The sequence below is a fragment of the Gigantopelta aegis genome, chromosome 9 (genome assembly GCF_016097555.1).
Source record: "Gigantopelta aegis isolate Gae_Host chromosome 9, Gae_host_genome, whole genome shotgun sequence".
Lineage (NCBI taxonomy): Eukaryota > Metazoa > Mollusca > Gastropoda > Neomphalida > Peltospiridae > Gigantopelta > Gigantopelta aegis.
Window position 1 is genome coordinate 29,651,003 of NC_054707.1, and position 22,653 is coordinate 29,673,655.

A 22,653-nucleotide genomic window follows, 5' to 3' on the forward strand; every position below is an offset into this window, starting at 1 on the left:
TCTTTATTTTAGAAAGTGAATGCATGATCTAAATTCATTGCCCTAAAAACCAAAACCTGTATTTGAAGTAAAAGTTATTGTGTGTAGTAAAATAGAATGTACGATATGGCGACAAGATATTATTATAAATGTATTCCTTGACCCATAAAACTCAATCGCTAACATCAAAAGCTTGCTCTAGTTGATGTAAAATGTGACGCATTACAATTTCCATGTTCCACCTACTATAATGGCGGCCATCTTGAATTTAAATGATGAGGAAATGTGTTGTTTAGCTGGTGCTAGTTCAAAATAAAGTCCTTGACCCATAAAACACCATCATAGACATCAACTTTCGCTATAGCTAATACATTAACTTCGATATTGCCAGTTATGTGGTCAGGCTGCCATCATGGACGCCATATTGGATATTTTAAAATGCTCAAGGGTGCCACGTTTGCACCCTTCGGAACCTCAATTAGCACCTTCCACAGATGTAAAAAAAACCCACAAAGAAACCCCCACAGAGAACATTGTGGGTACCAACCTGCAAGGTTAAGTGCTCTGGCAAACATACTAAGATATTCGGGCAAAATGAGCAGGCCTCAAACCTTTTCACCATGTATTTCCATCATTCTACCCATAATATTAGTTGTACAGTGATAATGATTTGTTTGGAACCCAACATAGCTGTTTGGTAGTAATGCTAATATGAATAAATGTTGGAATCCAGATTCTTGCATTGTTGTTTAATTTGGGTAAAAATCAGCCTGCCCATTCGCCCGTCATTTATAACAAAACACAATTTCATCAACTTAATTTTTACCTGTATCATTCTTTATTTTTAAAGCATAGGTGGGGACATTTATGATGTCAGGGACTGGCATGCATAAATCTCAGCTGAAGATTCACAAACAACTGTGGTCATCGGCCATTCTAACTGTAACCGGCACGCGCCGGAAGTAGTTAGTGGTTAGGGGATGTAACTCTGCCTATTTGTTCTCGCGAATTTCTAATAGAGGCTATGGTAGTTCTTTTGTTCAATTAATAGTTATTATTATGGCTTCGTTCCGCAAATCTCAACAGGGCCTACAAAGCAGACATAAGGGTCAAACTTTGTACCACAAGCGATTGGTTCGATTCGTACATCCCGAGAAAAATACACATCATGTTTTAAATAGTACCAACAATTATTACATCTCCGTTCGATATATTCAATGCCATAAGAATGGTCTGCACAAGGAATCGACCTTTCATACCAAGCTAAGCTATTATCGGTCATCAGAATTTCACTGTTGTCTTTACATCTTCAGTGCAAGAGTACAAGTGCAGAACCAATTCCATTTTTACAGAAATAAAAAATCACACCTGTTAAAAACGGCTGTGTACAAGGTCACTGTGAAATCACTACAGCAACCGATTTATAAAAAAAAAACCTTTATCGTGGAGCTCCAACCCAACAAAGATAGTTTTAATATTAGGAAACACTTCCTTGGTCCTTGATCAGCAAATCACGAAGCGATCGTCATGTCACGAAGACGCTCCGGATGATGACGTCACTAAAGAATCCATGGAACCACACTTCCATATGCCACCATTGTTGAGTTTGTGTGGAATATTCAACTGGCCAAAATTCGTTATGTTGCCGTTATTCGCGGTAACTTTCACTGTGAATGCCTTGACAACGCGTGCACTCAGTTGAGCCTGAAAACAAAACGTCATCTATATTGATTACGGACAACATCGCTGGCTAATATATGTTTACGTTTACGGGCAATTTCATATAAGGGTTTCACATTAGTCCCACCTGGAACACTCTGTTTATTGCAAATAGTTTTAAAACTAAACAATGATTCAAACTTGTGTAATTTAGTCATTATCCCATGACCCAGTGGTGTTGATATACAGCTTTTGGTCTCCATAACGTTCACAAATTAAAACATTATTTGCAACAGAATGCTCCGGATGGGACAAAACGGAGACCCTTATATGAAATGGTCGTTACCCACTTACTTACAAGATTATAAATACCATACTGTTCCTAGGTAAAGCAAAAACAATAGACCTATTCGTTTATTGGACTTCATTAACCTGTTACCTCATTTTGTTTTCTTCAACAAAGCTATCGTTGTCGTAAGCGTAGGACAGCTATTCAACAGGTGAAAAATAGTAAACACCAGAACATCGACCTGTTATGATCTACTGTACCAATCTTATTTTCACAAAGAGTGAACATAACCAGTTCCAGACCTTACCGTGAAAAACAAAACGAGGAGAGTGATTAATTGCTCCCCATACTTATATTATGGGGAGTCATTTAAAATGCATATAATATTGATAACATATGAATTCATATGCTAATATAGTCTCAGAGGAATGATGGGCAGCGTGAGTGACGGCTAGGTCAGGAGTTCTGGTTGTCAACCGATGATATCTTTTTAAATTTAGGTTGTAGCAATATGGACATTTTGAGTTTCAAAAGTACTTATTATATAATGTAGCCAATACAAAATCGTTGATTCTATTATGTATTTCAAAGCTAAGACTGCATCTTTAACGTAAGGTACATATAACGCTTTTTGACTTTAACCGTAATTATGCAGCAAGGGTTTGTCAATACAAGATGAAGTTACCTGCTGTTTTAACTTGACGCCCTTTAGCTTGTGTTTTCTGTGATAGAAGAGGATGGAATCGAGGTATGGGTATGGTTGCTTCTCCAAATAAAACAGTTTGTCAACCTGCAGAATCCGATGGTGTCGTACGCAGTTGTCAATCCTAAAACAAACAAGATGCACATTAAAACATCTAAAATAGTATCCAGAAAACATTTTGAGGAATACATTTTGTTTACTTTCGTGATTTCTTGTTTGGAAAACGAATCTGATATAGGTTATACGCTATAATAACAACAAAGAATGTATCACTCCGTTCTTTGGAAGGATGTAAGTGTCACTCCGTACTTTGGAAGGATGTAAGTGATCACTCCGTACTTTGGAAGTGATGTAAGTGATCACTCCGTACTTTGGAAGTGATGTAAGTGATCACTCCGTACTTTGGAAGGATGTAAGTGATCACTCCGTACTTTGGAAGTGATGTAAGTGATCACTCCGTACTTTGAAAGTGATGTAAGTGATCACACCGTACTTTGGAAGGATGTAAGTGATCACTCCGTACTTTGGAAGTGATGTAAGTGATCACTCCGTACTTTGGAAGGATGTAAGTGATCACTCCGTACTTTGGAAGTGATGTAAGTGATCACACCGTATTTTGGAAGGATGTAAGTGATCACTCCGCACTTTGGAAGTGATGTAAGTGATCACTCCGTACTTTGGAAGTGATGTAAGTGATCACACCGTACTTTGGAAGGATGTAAGTGATCACTCCGTACTTTGGAAGTGATGTAAGTGATCACTCCGTACTTTGGAAGGATGTAAGTGATCACTCCGTACTTTGGAAGTGATGTAAGTGATCACTCCGTACTTTGGAAGGATGTAAGTGATCACTCCGTACTTTGGAAGGATGTAAGTGATCACTCCGTACTTTGGAAGTGATGTAAGTGATCACTCCGTACTTTGGAAGGATGTAAGAGATCACTCCGTACTTTAGAAGGATGTAAGTGATAACTCCGTACTTTGGAAGTGATGTAAGTGATCACTCCGTACTTTGGAAGGATGTAAGTGATCACTCCGTACTTTGGAAGTGATGTAAGTGATCACTCCGTACTTTGGAAGGATGTAAGTGATCACTCCGTACTTTGGAAGGATGTAAGTGATCACTCCGTACTTTGGAAGGATGTAAGTGATCACTCCGTACTTTGGAAGGATGTAAGTGATCACTCCGTACTTTGGAAGTGATGTAAGTGATCACTCCGTACTTTGGAAGGATGTAAGTGATCACTCCGTACTTTGGAAGGATGTAAGTGATCACTCCGTACTTTGGAAGTGATGTAAGTGATCACTCCGTACTTTGGAAGGATGTAAGAGATCACTCCGTACTTTAGAAGGATGTAAGTGATAACTCCGTACTTTGGAAGTGATGTAAGTGATAACTCCGTACTTTGGAAGTGATGTAAGTGATCACTCCGTACTTTGGAAGTGATGTAAGTGATCACTCCGTACTTTGGAAGGATGTAAGTGATCACTCCGTACTTTGGAAGGATGTAAGTGATCACTCCGTACTTTGGAAGGATGTAAGTGATCACTCCGTACTTTGGAAGGATGTAAGTGATCACTCCGTACTTTGGAAGGATGTAAGTGATCACTCCGTACTTTAAGAGCGCTGCTCACCTGAGGTGATTGGGTCGACGCGTCAAATTGCCTTGGTGGACCTAGTCTCTGATTTCCCCCGTCTCAACCAGTGCCCCACGACTCGTGTATTTAAGGTTGATGTGCTCTAGTGGTGTCATTATACAAAACAAACTCTAACTGTACTTGATAGCAATGTAACAATTATGATTTAAAATGTACAGTAGCGTTAAGCGAGGTCCAATTCGTAAAAGGAAAACCACAAGCCATCAAAATAAAATCCATTTTCCCTTCTTTGATCCCAATATTTTGAGTTTAGAGGTATGATTACTTAATGCTAAATAACATAAAACATTTAGCCAAACGTGTCGGATTTGGTCTGGTTGGAGTAATAAATACGTTTTCTATACAAAGCAATCATTTTCAAAATGGCAAGATGAGTGAGGGTGTTTCTTGATGTTGGCTATAACTGCCTCTTTGATGATACATTTTTATGTCTAGCCATAGGTTTTGGGGGTTAAAGAATCCATTTTAAAAATTTACAAGATTGGTTAGGGTTTATGTCAGGAAATCCAAGATTGCCATCAATATGGCTATCAATTTATATTGTAGATATAACTTTCTTCACATTGATTATATGACAACTGTTCATTTTAGTGTCTAGTCATAGTTCTGTGGGGTCGGTGAATTTGTTTAAACTACATGTATTTATAAGGTTGGTTAGTGATTACATAATTAAAAAATCCAAGATGGCCACCAATACAGGTGTGAAATTATGTTTGGTTATAACGTGCTTCATATTGTACATATGGTGTTAATTTTTAGGTCTAGTCATAGGTGTCAAATTAAGCTCATTCCACATGTATCAGGCTGTAAGTAAGTTTCACTACTCTCAACCCATGTGTGAATGGAGTCCTCTTTAACACGCTTCATTGTTCAAGATGTGCGATGGACGTTAAATAAAAACTGATACAACTGTGAAACGTCTTACTGAACAGAGCAGAGACAATATCACAGAGTGTCTTCATCTGAGACGCAATTCGGATCTACCTTCCTCAAGACTGGATGATATCTGTTCCAGAAGAAATATACTTCGCTCTTCATAGAGATAATATCTGTATTATATGGGCCAAGAAAAACAAAAAGAAAATTTCCAAAGGTGTGGCGTCATTTAAAAAACTGTTAACGTGTGTGACAAAGACAGCAGAAACATCCACCAAGCAGGCAGCTATAGAGAAATAAAATGCATCTGTTCTTGCACGTGTCTATGATGTTGATCGTGTTACATAGGAGGCTCGCTACCGCGAGACATGTCAGCGGGATTATCTTCGAAATCAACACAGGCATACTATCAAATAGAGGCACATCTGAAGGCATTTGAATACACATGCGAGTACACTGACTCAACTATAATAAAAATAAAAAAACGAATGCTGAAAGAGATATATTGTCAATATCTACAGCAAAACTACCCTAACTTCAACAACTCTGACTATAATACATACAAATTAAAAATAATAATAATAAATTGTGAAGCACTTTGGACGAAGAATCGAATTCTGGGCACCAAACTACAGAAGTGAACTGGTTTTTTCCAACGAGTTACTCTGAGGCCAAGCTGTAGAAACCGCATTTGTGGCAGCAGCTTCAGAAGAATGGCATCTAGAAGAAGCTGCTAAGATACTGCGACGGCGCATCATTGATCGTTTGAGAGCATCAACTGACATGCCCTGATCCCCATCAGCTGCATACCTTTTGTCAGATGTTGTCAAGGCCAGATCCTCTACTCACCTTCCTCCTGAATCTCCTTATTGAAAAAAAAGTAATTCCACTGAGCATCGAAAACTAACACGGCTGGCGTCATCAATCAGCCAAGATGTATGTTACGCACTGACAGGTGGAAAGTGGAGAATGCCCTGGAAGAATTTATTGCTGGGAATGACCGTAAGACATGTGACCGGAAGTGCTGAAGTGATCAGTTTGCGTATCCGCTGTGGACACTGTGTGTCATATGACACACTTGTGTAATTTGAGACTGCATTAGTAAACACCATCCTTCACAGTCCATGCCTTCTTCCAGCAAGAGTCAGCAACATTGACAACAAGGTGCTCCATTTGTCTTGGGACCTCTTTGATCCGATTGAGGAAACAACGCACTCTACGCGATATTGTCCTGCAAGAGGTCTCAGGTGAGAGGTCAGCTGCTCCTGTTGTCAGTACAAATTAGCATGTTTTGAAAAGGTATTGACATATCCCATGAGCCCGGTTCCATGGGCGCTTGCCTTTGCAGATGGCCTCCCTGCAAACACTGAAAAAGCAAAGCTTATGCATGCTCTTGAACAGCCAAATTGATGGTGAAGAGATAAAACCTGAGTTGTGCTCTTCTGTTCTTGATGGAAATGCACTTCTCCAATCTTTAGTTGGAATTCCTGGGACTTTCGGTGACCTAGCACAGAACGTTTTTCTCTATTACTGAAATCAGCAAAGGTGGAGTTTGTCACTGATACCTACCTCGATGGTTCCATCTGAACGAGCTCGAAGGGGTACATCAGAAACATTCTTGGTGAAAGGCCCATCGACAAAAATCCCCAATGACTAAATAGGTTTTCTTGCCATTGACCAGCACAAGACAGACATAATAAAACTAATCCTAACAGAGTGGCAGAAAGACTGCATCAAAGCTGAAGAACCATCACATTTATTTCACTTCTGAAACTGAATGCACCTGACTGTTCAGTCTAGATGGGTTGAAGGTTGTCATTGAGACAGTGCCAGATCTTAGTTCATGTCACGAGGAAGCAGACGCGCGAATGATTCTTCACTGTTGCCAACAAGCACGGACACACCCAGCCTTGCAAGGCATCATTGCTCGATCCTAAGACCCTGACGTCTTTCTCCTCTTGCTGTATCATGCACGCAAAATAGGGCAGACGATATTCGTCGACACTAGCTCTCGTAACAAAAGGCGATTGATGAATATCACTCGTCTGTCAGAGATTCATGGTATAAAAAAACGTGTTAAGTATTTCTGGGCCTATTCGCCTCTTCAGCATGCGATTCAACCAGTAGTTTTGTGAGAAAGGGAAAGGTTACTACATTGGTAACTTTCAACAAACAGCCAGATTATATGCAGACAGTTCTGTGCCTCGGGTGCCAGAAGGTGGAAGAAGGGACATATACCAAATTCGAATACGTTATGTGCTGCTTGTACGGGCGGCCAAAGTATACAGATGTGGAAAAGCTTCGACATGACATATGCTGTGAAAAAGTACAGACAGCAAAGGATCAACATCTCTCAGCTTCCGATGGGACAATCTCAAGCTCAGGCTGCACATATAACGTGCCAATTATCAGACACTCGTTTGCAAAATAGCAAATATTGCAAAACCTGACCTCCCAAGTCATTTTGGGAAAGAATGGAACGCAGCTCAGTCAGGACTGGACATAGAATGGACTCAGGGAAATATGCTTCACACAGAACTGGTTGATATATTGTTTGAATCTGGTCTTGAGGACGAAGAGCTTGGGGGGCAACCAGTTGAACGTATCAGTGTAGTCGATGCTGTGCATTAGGATGGTTGTGATGAAATTAGCTTTGTGATTTAAAAGTGTAAATATGTAATAAATATTTCTCTTGAAACTACATTATGTAAAGTATTCCAATTTTCTAGATGACTAGTCACCCTGGATTTAATGTGAAACAAGTTATATTCAACACATAAATTGTCAGCCATATTGGCGGCCAACTTGGATTTCCTACAATGTAATATGTAACCATCCTTGTAAATGTTTTAAATGAATTCATTACCCCCCTGAAACCAGCGACTAGACACTAAAATTAGCAGGTGCCACAGGTTTAATATGAAGCAAGTTGTATCCAAAACATAAATTGACAGCCGTATTGGTAGCCATCTTGAAGTTCCTATTATGTAATCCCAATCCAGCCTTGAAAATTGTTTAAATAATTTGTGGGTTTTTTACCCCCAAAACCTATGATAAGAAATCACATTTGTCATTCTAGGTTAAATATGAAGGCAGTTATAGCCAATAACATGAAATGGTAGCAATCTTGTATTTATTAAAATACCCAAAGATGATCTTAGTTTAACAAGCACATTCCAAAAAGTGACATCTGTTCCTACACAAGACAATAAAAAAAACCATTTACAAACCTTTCAGGTTCTGGCATAGCGTGCCCGACTATTACGTATCACTATATGCTTTAAGCCACTTGTTTTCCCAAGAGTAGGGGGGGGGGGGGGGGGTTTTTATTGGCAACTGAAGGTCTACACTACTTGACAGCTCGAGTAAAGAACATCGTTGTTTGGTTTTGGGGTTGTTGTTTTTTTTGGGAGGGTTGTTGTTTTGTTTTGTTTTGTTTGTTGTTTGGTGTGGGGGGTTTTGGGGGTTTTTTAAACAATTTTTTTTGGGGGGGGGGTCTCTCCCACTGTCCCTTTTCCTTTCTTTCCTTTGAAGTCCATCTCATTTCTTCCCGATCTGACAAATCCTTCTATCTTTCAACTTCTTTCAACTTCTTTCGCTGTCCATGTCCATATCCCAGTCCTTGTCTCCAAAAGCGACAGGTGCTTGTCTCTTGTGGCTATCTGTGCCACACACCTGCCATTTCCCATCAGCTTTTTGCTATGTGCTTAGTCTGACTATTTCGGAGAGTGTTCAGTAGTTACTTTTGACATGGGGTGGGACGTAGGCCAGTGGTAAAGCTTGATATGCTGTCGGTCTGGGATCGATCGCCGTCGGCTATTTATCGTTCCAGCCAGTGCACCACGACTGGTATATCAAAGGCCGCGGCATGTGCTATCTTGTCTGCGGGATGGTGCATATAAAAGATCCCTTGCTACTAATAGAAAAATGTAGCTGGTTTCCTCTCACAAAATATAAGTCAAAATTACCAAATGTTTGACATCCAAAAGCCGATAATTAATAAATCAATGTGTTCTAGTGGTGTCATTAAACAAAACAAACCTTTTACTTCTGACATTGTTAAGAGACACTTGTAACCATCTACTATGCTTCCCTACTACCGAAGATCCTTAGTTAGTGTTTGTGGGTCACACAAGGTAACAGTATACAGTTAGCTCCCTTGTGTACTCGGACGCACAAATGGTTCGCTTGTTTGTTTTGCACAGTCCAGAAAGAAATGTTTTATTTAACGACGCACTCAACACATTATTTTACGGTTATATGGCGTCAGACATATGGTGAAGGACCACACAGATTTTGAGAGGAAACCCGCTGTCGCCACTACATGGGCTACTCTTCCGATTAGCAGCAAGGGATCTTTTATTTGCGCTTCCCACAGGCAGGATAGCACAAACCATGGCCTTTGTTGAACCATTTATGGATCACTGGTCGGTGCAAGTGGTTTACACCTACCCATTGAGCCTTGCGGAGCACTCACTCAGGATTTGGAGTCGGTATCTGGATTAAAAATCCCATGCCTCGACTGGGATCCGAACCCAGTACCTACCAGCCTGTAGACCGATGGCCTACCACGACGCCACCGAGGCCGGTTTGCACAGTCCATTTTTGAAAGCTAATTATTAGAATAGGTTCCAAGTAAATTCGTAAGCTTAGATAAATAGTGATAGCCAAAGAGTTACTTTTTAAAATGACAATTGGTTTGTCACTAGGTTTATCTGTAATGAGGCTTGGTATTCATACACCGTCATTCCCTTGTGACAAAAGTTGGGCGTGATAATTTGGGGGTGGTTTGTACGAGTGTGGACATTGTCAAAAATGCACCCAAAATCATGCAGTTTGGACACATTATGACGAAAGTAACACAAACATTTAACTAAAAATATTTAAAATAAGTCCTCTTTATAATTATGACCTTTTTGTAATTTCCCTGAGACTAAAAATACCTGTATTTTACTTAATTTTTAAACCATAGGTGTGCATTTAGGATGCCATGGGCTGGTATGCATAAATCTCAGCTGAAGATTCACGAATAACTGTGGTCTTCTACCCATGCTTTATTAGCGACAGAGGACGAGGATGCCAGGTGGCTGCAGGGAAATACTTAGTATACAGAGTCTGTACCCGTGAAGAACGTTGAGACAGGTAGGAGCAGGTGTGGACAGCTCAGAAGACAGACGGAGGAGATTGACAGTCAGGATCGAAACAGATTGAAATCGTGGGAGAAATTGGAAAGTTTTTTTGTTTTTGTTTTTGTTTTTTTAAATTGAGAATAACTAGTTAATGACGACATACATCTGCTTTATCCTGTGAAGGTAAGGATGGGAAATTCCGCGACGCTCGGCCGAGCGGAATTTCTCATTCGGCCTGAGCAGAATAAAGCAGATAGACGACGTCATGAACAGTACTAGTTATTATCTTTATACTGCAGTCCATAAAAATGTGGGTGCTGTCGGAGTTCTTTCTGTAGTATGTGTATTAGTGATTAATATGTGGATTTTTTTTTTTATCACTTAACTCGAAAATGATCGATGTAAAGGTATTTGACGTCAAACATAGGATTGGTGTGGTATTAGAGCGGGCATCTTTGCTAACTTTTTGGTTGTCAGGAATTGCCCCAAAAAATTTACATAGATTGGTCTCTGACTGTAATGAGAGCGTATTTATGTCCAAATGTCCGTCTAGCTCTCTTACAGAGTACTCGGGCTTGATAAATATAGAATACTAAACGAGCTTGCCTGTCATACCACTTTTATGAAACGACTGAACAGTTTTGGTAGGCCTATCTGACAAGCGAAAGACAGGCAAACTAGTTTAGTATTTTATTTATTACAAACCAACTGAAAACAAGCCACAACGTAGAAGTAAGCAGATGTCGAGACCTACTACAGGTTTTTGTTCAGTGAATTGGGTCAGCAAGTGATCTACGTCACACGTAAACTTAAACGATGTCACAATGAGCAACGAGACGTCAGCAATGTAGAGTTTAGATTTTGGCGCGAAACTTGCATTAATTGTTAGTTAATGAGGTTTTTAAATTCACAATAATGACTTAATTGTTGATCGGACAAGCAAAGATTGAGCTGAATTAATGGGATTGACTAGATATGGCGCTGACGTTTTATACATACTAGCTATAGGGACGTAAAAAAGAGCTGCCGGTCGACGACATCGTTTTGGGTTCGTACATAGACCCATATTATATATAACGGCCTATCTTATCGTAATTTCAATTAATGGCCACATTTCGTAATGATACACATTTAAATTACACTATTTTGTACAAACACGGTTAGATACGTTAACAAACTATTTTCACCAGCAATTTTGCACTCAATGTTTTCTAGCGTTCGGAATAAAAGGACGCGTCATGCACCTAGTTTATTTTATTGCAGGGAGATGGAAAGTGACGTCATTCGAATACCGACGTCATTCATGATTACACTAGTTAGATATCAAGTAATTGTTATGACATGAGTAATATCTTACACTGGTGTGTAATAAATTAAGATATTGAGAATGATAGGCAGGGGGTGATAGATGAGAAAGATGAATGAAAGTGTGAGTCAGCTTTGACATCAGCTTGATTATCTAGTATCTTATCCAATAAGCTTAGACCACGGAGCTTACTTCGTTTATTTCTTATGTAGGGTCGGACCTAACGAGGGGCAAGGTTGGGACTGTTGCACCCTTGAAAAATACGAAAAGATACCTTTTTGGTATAAAAGAGCCCTTTTATATTCACCTTGAGAGAATCCTTTATAACAATGCCTTAATATTCCCCTCCCCTTATTTTAGGTATGACCCTACCGAGAGGCAGATATCGGTACAAATACACTGACTGACCTAACGGAGAGGAATATCTTGTTGGACTGCCAATCCTTGTAGAGAATATAGGTGCCAAGAGACGCGTCACGCAACACCATTTCCGCGTCATTGACACTGAACATGATCGGGTAGGTCCTGAAACAAAAACATGACACCTTCATTTGACATGCAACAATACAATTCACTATGGAAATTAATCATGATAAAATATCGGTTTTAGATATTGAGATTGCAAAGGAAGACAATAAATTAATGACAGATATGTATTATAAATCAGCTGATACCAAGCAATATCTTCAGTTTAACTCTTGCCACCGAAGACATACTAAGCTCGATACACTATGGTAAGACGTATATTTTTACCGACCCTAGCAGAAGAACTAACAGATTATCAGAATTAAAAGGGTTTTTACAGAGACAAGGATGTCCAGGTGGTCTCATCTCTAACTGTTTTCAAAGAGCCGCACGTCTTTCTGTGGAAGAATTAAGAAGTAGTACTAATAGATTTGCAACACACAGGAAACGCTTACCCTTGTAACTACATACAATCCGAACAACACTAAAATACTGCCCATGGTCCAGTCTCGAATGCCAATATTACAGCATTCTAAAATGAAAAGTTGCCGAGTATCCAAACATGTTATTATAAATTGCATTAGACAGCCTAAGAACCTCAAACAAATATTATGTCCCTCTGTATTCAATTCTAACTTGCACAAGTCAGCCAGTAAATGTGGTGATAAATGGTGCGGTACTTGTGATATTTTAGTTGAAGGTTCCACATTTCCATTTACAGATGGCAAATCATTCCTGGTGCATGCAAATATGAATTGTAAGACACCCAATGTTATTTACGCTACAGTATGTTCAGGTTGTAATGAAAATCACATTGGAGAAACATGCATGGAGCTTAGATACAGAGTAACGCTACATAAGCAGCACATTAGAGACCCCGTCTACTAAACTTCTATGGGTGAATCAACACATTCATACATGTGGAAAGGGTAAATTTACTATATTCCCATTTTATAAAATTATGATAGACAGACATTTCAGACAGAATCCAACTTTATTAAAATCTCCAAACCCAAGCTCATCAAACGTTAATTTATCTTAATTGTGTTAACTCGCCTATTAGGCCCTATATGGTATTCTAGCAATTTATCAGGACTGTGTTATTATACAATGACAATGTACAACACTGTAACAGAGTAATAAAATATGTATTATAGTCTGGTCGTTGAAAGCGAAAACATGGTCAAACCCGGAATAAATGGTAGGCCTGTAGAAATTATTTTGGTATCTGTCACGGGGGTTCTAAGGCCGTTACCGGCAACTGCTCCCACCACTTAGTTCCCCGGTAACAGAATCAGAAACCCGCAATGTATGTAACAGTATTTCTCCAAATATCCCAGCCTATACATATAGATCTCCTTGTATCGGGTAGTTTTCTACCCGAGTGGCTTGGCTCTAGGGGTATTCAGGGAACAGGATCGTATATATATTTATATTTAATATTAACCAACGTTAAATTGGCTAGAAAGACAACAACACAAGTTTATTTCAAATGTGTATTATATAATACCAGGTAAGTGTTACAGCACTTACATGGCTTGTTACAACTGGTGTCACACCACCTCTAGGCTGAGCACCACACGTAAACTTAATAACTTGGCAATTAGCTACCCCTCACAGTTAAAACATCACCCAACCTTAGAATAATTAATTATTATCCTCAGCCTTCTCTACATCCAATATTCAGAGGACCTACAATTTACCAGGTCATGATACTAGGATTACCACCTATAGATATAATTATAATCTTCAGTCTTCCCTACATCCAATATTCAGAGGAACTACAATTTACCAGGTCATGATACTAGGATTACCACCTATAGATATAATTATTATCTTCAGTCTTCTCTACATCCAATATTCAGAGGACCTATAATTTACCAGGTCATGATACTAAGATTACCAGTTATAGATATTATAACCTCTCTCTATATATATTTTGGGTAAGCGACGCCTACAGTTTACTTTCGTCGGTTTGACTTAGATTACCAGCTATCCTTCCCACACTAAGCAAAACAAGAATACACATAGTTATAATACTTGAATGCCACAACAAAATACCTTTCAGTTACTACAGAGCAGTAAAATATAGTTACCTATGTCCACTGGACTAATAAAGTTCGCCCAGCAGACAGCGTTTCCACCGCCTCTCTATACGTGCTTGCCACCCAACTCCCTATACAGAACGAACTCTCAGCTTATATCCCCTATTTGGATTTTTGGCAGCTGGGTCCCATCTTTGGCAGTTCTGCCATTTATGGACGAGTGGCGAAATAATGGCTACACTAATTCTCTAAAACTACCAACAGTACAGATACCATCTAACTAATACAGGGAACCTTCTTTGGTAATTACTCCATGCACTGGCTTTCGATCATTAAAGTGCTACTCCAGTTGTTTCAAAAGTTAATGTGCAGACGGCTGTCTCCGTCACAGTATCATTAGAAGCGCTGTGTTACGTAGAATATCATATCCAAAATCCAGTAAAATCCGCTTTGGGGAATTTGTTTTAGAAGTATTTATATTTTAAGAAATGTTTGGAAATAAAAAACCAAAATAGCTCAAGTGACGTTACATTAGTCCGGGATCCACAGGTCTCAAAGCCCTCAAAAATGGGTTGAACCTGACTTAACCTAACACACTTTTATTTTGTTTTATGTGTTTGAAGAGGCAAAACTTATGGCTACATTTATACATATACTATGCAATATTTTTGTAGCAATATATATATATATATAATAGTATTAAGAAACATTATTGTGTTCTTCCCTGCAAAACCTCTTTAAATGTAGCTCATTAAATGTATTCTAACAAACAAACAATTAACCATTAACCCACTGACCTGGACATACAGCCCACATAACTGAAGTAAGTACCCAGGATAGCGTGCTTGAACATTAATTGGACATATGCACAAAAATCAAATTAAAAGTAAGGAAAAGAAACAAAAAATCAGTTTAACAGATGCTATGCGTTCTGATTCATGGATTCATAGACGTGTTATAAATACATGTATCAGGAAGATTGTGAACAACAATGTGGGCCGCCCATTGTCAAACTGTTATTAATGATGCTGATCAATTCCATACCAAAGGAAACTATCTAAGCTTGAATGATTACTTCCTACCTGAACTAAACACAATCTGTATCGGTGTGAGTATATATGTATGGATATTTTGACCAACATTGTGTGTTCCCCTCTCTACTTTGGATCTACGAAGAATAAAGTAATGTTTAAACACCTATCAGAAGAAATATGGCACTTATTTATTATTACACAGGGCAAGCTGCGCATTAAACACTAAAAATTAACATCAAGCCTGGATCCTGTCAAATCTAAAATAGGCCGCAAATCGCTGTAGATCTTCCAACAGTAAATAATATTTTTATTACTATAAAGTTTGTTTTGTTTAACGACACCACTAGAGCACGTTGATTTATGAATCATCGGCTATTGGATGTCAAACATTTGGTCATTTTGACATAATTGTTATAATAGTCTTAGAGAGGAAACCAACTACATTTGTTTTCATTACTAGCAAGGGATCTTTTATATGCACCATCCCACAGACAGGATAGCACATACCACGACCTTTGATATACCAGTTGCGGTGCACTGACTTTTTATTACTATATTCTCTCGGCTAACAATTATGTTTTAAAAATTGGTTAGGTTACTTAATGGGTAGTTATACATAATACGCTGTGAGAATTACCACAGCATCACCAACTTTCCAAGTCTAGAAACTCTAATTAACATCCTGATTCAACAAATAAAAGAACTTGAACGATAATATGATTGTGTGAGAGTTTTAGTCTAAACTGTCACTGAAACGTTAAAACGAAAGTGTTAAAATCCCAATTTCTTTTAAACGTTTCACATTATTTAGTCAGCATTAACTAGCTAAATGAGTCATAGCGATTTCAGAATGGTACAGTAACACAATCGAACGTTATCTCACTTATCATTACCCTTGCGTCCGTTTGTAACCATCGTTAGGACAATCCCTATGAATACTAGTTCATTATTACGCCAAGCTAATTATATATAGAATGTTTTCCTAAGTATTTCTGTGATTATATAAAACTCAAGGTAAATTTATTTCACAAACATTACTATTTTCACAGTTATTTTGGGACCTTGACTTACCCTTTTGTTTAAAATATACAAAAAGAGTTTTATGTTGTGTTGATCAGGTTCGTAGAAAGGTGGTTGTGGTGTATGTGTGTGGGTGTGGGTGGGGGGGGGGGGGGGGGGGGGTGGGGGGCGATCTAATGGACGGGCAACAAACCATATTTCAATTTTTATTTCAATAGAGTAGAACTAAAAAATGCAAATTTTCATCCTCAATTAGGCGGCCTGTTGTTGACTATGAGTCGACAACAACACGTGTGCTGTATAGATCTATATTCTTACCTGATTGATTTTGTCTCTGTGACGTTACTATTCACCGTAAAACTAGACTTCGTTAGGCAGCCTCCCATATGTGGAATACTTGTCACAAACAGTTAATATATATGTTACATGGATACACTCTTCTAGGTCGGCTAACCCATAATCAGTTTCACGAAATATATAAAATTCCATATAAGTCAGAATCATGTAATACTACTTAATAATATATTTTGTCAACGATGTAGAAAACCTGTCCGCCATAGGAAGTCCGTTTGTGGTTTCTTTCTATGTTTACGAGTAAATCGTGAACATCCTTACTGATTACATACACAACGCGCTAAGCAGTTCTTCCTAGTGTTACTGTGTTTGTGCTAGACTTAGAAATAGATTCACAGTTCCGTTTTTAATCCAGGTGAGTTTTGGATCCAAAGACCAGGTGAAATGTCAACATGGCGCACGTTACGAGCAGCGTCTGCCAAATGTACCGCCCCCCTGTCGACGACGTGATGGCCACAACGACCGACTTAAACCACACACAGTTGCAACAAACTATCCGAGTTCAGTATCATCTGCCATAGGTGTGTCACCGATTGATTATTCCCATCAATTCAAAACTGCAGCGGAGGTTTTCTCAATATGTTCTTCTGCGTTGCTAGGCGTTTTCGACTGGGATTTAATCAATTCCAGAACCAGTGATGTCGATTCGATTACATCGTCATCATTACCGATATTATGTCAATTAACTGATTGTAGAACAACTCGCAAACATTATTCAGCTTGTGGATGACCTGATATTTGTGTCAAGACTAACAGACATACCAGGGACTTTGATATAACAGATGGCGTGACAGTATCGATCGGGCACACCTGCAATATAGGTTTATTTTCTGACAAGCGTGGGACCAGTCAGCTGTGCTGTACATAAATAGCGCTGTTATCACAGAAAACTGATTTCCATGCTGTGAAGTAAAGTTTGTTTTGTTCAACGACACCTCTTGAGCACGTTGATTAACGAATGTTAGATGTCAAACATTTCATAATATGAAATATAGTCTTAAGAGCAAACCCACTACATTTTCCCATTAGAAGCATGCTATTTTATATGCACTTTCTCATAGATATGGCAGCACACTCCACAGCCTTTAATGATTGGGACGAGATAAAGGCATTGTGTTCACCGAAGGGATTCGAGCCTCAGACCAATACACTTCAAATGAACACTAGAGCTTGTCCCCTTTATAATTCAATAAAAACAAAACAAAACTTAAGAACATAAAAATACAAAAACCAACAATATTAATATATTTAATAGTTTGTGGGGTGTTTCAAGTTTTTATGAAGATTATATATCAGTCAATCTTATTGCTACCAAACCATTCTTTACAAGCTGATACTACTTCTGTATCAGCGTTGATTTGACATACCCGCATACACCCAGGCTGACTTTTAGTAAATAAAATAGTACCGGTAATTTACCCCCCCCCCCCCCCCCACACACACACAACAAAAATAAACAAAAATAAAAAATAAAAACAAAGACAAACAATATAGGAATGGCTTTGTTATTGATTATAATTTGAATTTAAACTAACCTATAGTCTTTACGACTTTTTGATACTACTATCTGGAAAGTTGGTAATAACAAAAATATAAAGAAAAATTAATAGTCAGGGCCGTACCCTCCGGGGGGGGGGGCAGGGGGGGCAGCTGCCCCCCCTGAGAATCTTGTCCTTTTTTCCTTTTTTTTTATATATCTCCAGTAATAGCATAGAAATGTTTAATCTTTATAGTACGTTAACAATTATTTATAAAATTTAGTGCCCCCCCCATGGATTTTGGTCAGGGTACGGCCCTGATAGTTAAAGAGGCTTTATAAAGGTACCCTATTACCAATAATATGCAACCAAGATTCTGAACATGGTTTTGTAGTCTATACAATGTGTTTTTGATGGTGTATTGGACCATAAATATGAAGAATTAGCATGATGACACTTTATCGCTTTTAAGCATAAATCCAATATGGCCACCACTCATCATTTGATGAGTACTATTTTAAGAATTTTAATACATACATACATACACGCATACATACAGGTTCGAGTCCCAGCAACGGCATGGGACAATTTGTGAGGCCAGAAAGGATTTAATTATCCCCTGCGCCAGTGCGTTAATATCTATGTATGTAACAGTCAACCTCGACATACATATAAATATAGATATGCGTGCATTAATACATACTAGCCAGTGCCAGGTCTGCCCACTGTTTCATGCACGTAAGCGGGATCGACCGCGTAGCTTGTAAGCCCGATGCATATACTTGAGTTAAAGAGCATCCTTTTTATGGATGCCTCAATAGCTCAAAAAGTATCGTGGCAAGTCTACAAGTTGCGGGCAATTCGGTGCCATATGTTCCAGTCCCAACAACGGCATGGGACAATTTGTGAGGCCAGAAAGGATTTAATTATCTCCTGCGCCAGTGCGGTAATATCTATGTATGTAACAGTCAACCTCGACATACATACAATATATAGATATTCATATATCAATACATAAATGCAATATTAAACACCAAAATATGCTTGTATCTCCTCTTCCCCAGTATAGCGAGTGTCCCCTTCATATATGGAACATTATGGCCTGTATACATGTATTATATATCCTATATGTTCGTGCAGAGCCGTATATGTTTCAAGGCGTGAGATTCGCCTTAACCCAGATAGGTCTGCAGGTACAGGGGCAGGGCAACGCAGTGGGTGAAGGCATCCCCCTCGCCGAAAAACGTTTAGTTTTACTCTTTATTAAATGTATTTTGAGTCCTCTGGCGACCTTTCTGCTCTCAAGACTTATACGACTGTTCGTTAGGGGATCATATCGAGCTACCGTGCCAAAAAGGGTTTTACATGTCCTGAAATTATATACTTTTTTTTAACCTAGAATATCATTAGTAGTATTATAAGGAAGCATAAAAACCAAATATATTTTTTCGAAACGGACTGCCTTAATATATTACATCGTGATTTATAGAGGAGGGGTAAGCAAGCAAAAATGCTACATTTGACCGAAAACTCTTATCCATCTGTGATACTAAGTCCAGTTTTATGCAATAATTATGAAGAAATAGTAAATGTTTTGCAATACATTAGTAATTATGTATATATTGAAGTAGAAGTATGCTTATTTTAATTTTTTTAAATTGAATATTAGGTGAAATAAATATCAAAATAGATCATTTATACTTACATGAAATTGTTTGTGTGTATATATATATATATATATATATATAATTATATATATATATATATATATATATATATATATATATATATATATATATATATATATATATATATATATATATATATATATATAAGAGTTAGGTATGATTGGAGTGAATCGAATATTTGTAGATGGTGCTCGTTGACTGACAAAATAATGGTGACAATGAATGATAGATATACATTTTATCACATAACATTTACTACTAGGTGGGTACTTTGGTCCTACTTCGTATGGTAAACCAAATGATGATATTTGTATCCATTATTCACTACAACCATCCGACGCCATATAACCGTAAATAAATTGTGTTGAGTGCGTCGTTAAATAAATCATTTTCTTCCTTCCTTCCTTCACTACAACCAATTTTGTTAGTGAGAACCACCGATACACTGACATCAGATTCAATTAGAGTAAGACATCTACATGAAACATTTGCAGAACATTCCTTCTCGGAAACATCTTCAAACTCATTCTTTATGGTGTGACAAATGAGTATCCTGAATAGTGGACATTTCGTTTACGACTGCAAGTGATGAGTGGCTTTCCTATACAATATGTTACCGTATAACCGATCAAATATCAAGCCGATAGTGTGTCCATACGTGTGTTTAACAACATCACTAGAGCACCTTGATGTATTCATCATCATCTATTGAATGCGAAGCATTTGATAACACTGCGGTCCATGCAAAGTAAAAACAGTATTTGCTATGAGTGTACAAATATGGCGCTTTTGAAGTAAATAAATACTATAAATGAAATAACTTGGTTGAAATATGGCCAGTCAATATAATATGTTTTCTTTAATCTGTAGGTAGCACTATGCCTGATAACCTCAGGCTGAGTCAAATTAGAAGTGTACGTAACTTTAATTAACACAGTTAATACTAAAGTTAAAGTTTGTTTTTGTTTAACGACACCTCTAGAGCATATTGATAATTTAATCATCGGCTATTGGATGTCAAACAGTTGCTAATGTTGACATAACATATTCTTAGAGAGTAAACTTGATACATTTTTTCATTGGTAGCAAGGGATCTTTTATATGCACCATCCAACAGAGAAGATAGTACATACCACGGCCTTTTATATACTATCCGTAGTGCACTCGCTAGAACGAAAAATAGCCCAATGGGTCCACCGACAGCGATCGATCTTAGACTGACCGCGCATCAAGCGAGCGCTTTACCACTGGGCTATGTCTCGCTCCCAGTTAATTCTAGATCAGTTAGTTTGTTTTATTTAATGACACCGCTAGAACACATTGATTTACTAATCATCGGCTACTGGATGTCAAACATTCAGTTATTCTGACATATAGTCTTGGAAAAGAAACCCGCTATATTTTTCCATTAGTAGCAAAGGATCTTTTATATGCACCATCCCAGACAGGATAGCACATACCACGGCCTTTGTTATACCAGTGGTGATGCACTGGCTGGAACGTGAAATAGCCCAATGGGTTCACCGACGGGGAATACTAGATCAAGTCATGTCACTGGTGACAGTAATTGTTGTTAAAAACATTTTTTTCGTCTAGGCAATAAATGTATTTGATTTATTTCATCCAGTACCACCTTGACATGTACTCTTGTGCTCGACACACGTATGGGATACCTGTACAGTTCCTTAATACAAGTTTGTGTGAAGCTATGGGCGTTGTAACAACATCATGTTATATATAGAAAATAAGACATTTCTTCAGTTAATACATCCGGGAGGCATAGTATTCATATTGATGGGTTATATATTATACGTACGTTAACATTGTAGCCTATGACATACTAATTCGTATAATGCAACTTTTTTTCTTTTTTTTTTTCTTTTTTTTTTAAATAAATGTTTATTGCCCCAGAAAAACAATAGATAATGTCAGAGTTGGGTCCCCGAATCATTACCGTACATATCAATTATACACAGAATATACCATAGGAGTAAGGAGAGAAAGGGGAGAAAGCTGAAAGCTGGAGGAAATACTTATATTTCCTCCAAACCAGCAACATTGTAAAACAAACAACCATAGTCTTTTTTTTATATAAAGGCTATACATATATAAAACAAAGGCTGAATTCGTCGAATTATTTATGTAAACAATTCTTGTAATACATAATATTTTTCTAATAATAGCTTATCTTCAACATAATGTTTGAAGCCAGTTTTATTGAGTGTGGTGTTCTGTAATTTTGTTTTGTAAATATAATACTTTACATTTATAATTAACCAATTTACGAAATTGTTTTCCTTATTTATATCACCAAATAAAATCATAGTTTTGTCAAACTGGAAGTCTTCACCTGTTTGTTGCAACCATTGTTCTATAAGATTCCAGAGTTCGACGACTTTGGGGCAAGCATAAAACAAGTGATCCGATGTTTCTGGCTGGTGATGACAGAAATTGCAGAGATTTGAATCAACATATTTTATTTTATATAAGAAAGTATTCGTTGCTGTAATTCTATGTAGGATTTTGTATTGGAACCATAACAGTGTTGGGTCTTTCAAAATCTTAGATGGCAGGCTATAATACTTTGCCCACTCTGAAGGGGAAAAAGCAAATCCTTCAGCAGAGTATTTAATCTGCGAAGTAGGAAGTATATTCGTGTCGTGTCGTTACTTCCAGATTTATTTTTCAAAAAGGGTTTTATTTTAACTGGTAAAATGGGATGCTTTTGAACACCAACTGTTTGGATGTTAAAAGTAGTTTTCTTGCGTGTAAAAACTTGTATAGCCTTTAATAAAGAAGCAAATTCTAGAAAATTTGGTTTTATGTTATACTTTAAGCTGAAAGTGTCATAACCTATAAACTGTCCTTGGTTATTAAGTAAGTCTTGTATAAATAAAATCCCTTTTTTGATGTAATTTCTATATACTGCAGGCTTTTTATCTATAATAATATTGTTATTATACCAAATG

General features: G+C 37.8%; 1 protein-coding gene across 1 annotated transcript; it reads right to left on the bottom strand.

Moving 5' to 3' along the window:
* Positions 1-794: 794 nt before the first annotated feature.
* LOC121381214 lies at positions 795-17,750 on the bottom strand. The gene is made up of 4 exons (XM_041510413.1): positions 16,483-17,750; positions 12,009-12,125; positions 2,613-2,754; positions 795-1,683 (listed from the first exon to the last, which is right to left on the bottom strand). The coding sequence occupies exons 1-4, from the start codon at positions 16,548-16,550 to the stop codon at positions 1,510-1,512; spliced, it is 501 nt and encodes a 166-aa protein (XP_041366347.1). The 5' UTR covers positions 16,551-17,750; the 3' UTR covers positions 795-1,509.
* Between the last annotated feature and the right edge of the window lie 4,903 nt (positions 17,751-22,653).

Excerpts from the sequence above, each read along its gene's own strand:
- LOC121381214 (XM_041510413.1), bottom strand. The coding sequence starts at position 16,550 with ATGGGAGGCTGCCTAACGAAGTCTAGTTTTACGGTGAATAGTAACGTC. Across the intron at positions 12,126-16,482 it reads ACAGAGACAAAATCAATCAG|GACCTACCCGATCATGTTCA; the intron begins GTAAGAATATAG and ends TTTTTGTTTCAG. Across the intron at positions 1,684-2,612 it reads GCGTCAAGTTAAAACAGCAG|GCTCAACTGAGTGCACGCGT; the intron begins GTAACTTCATCT and ends TTTTGTTTTCAG.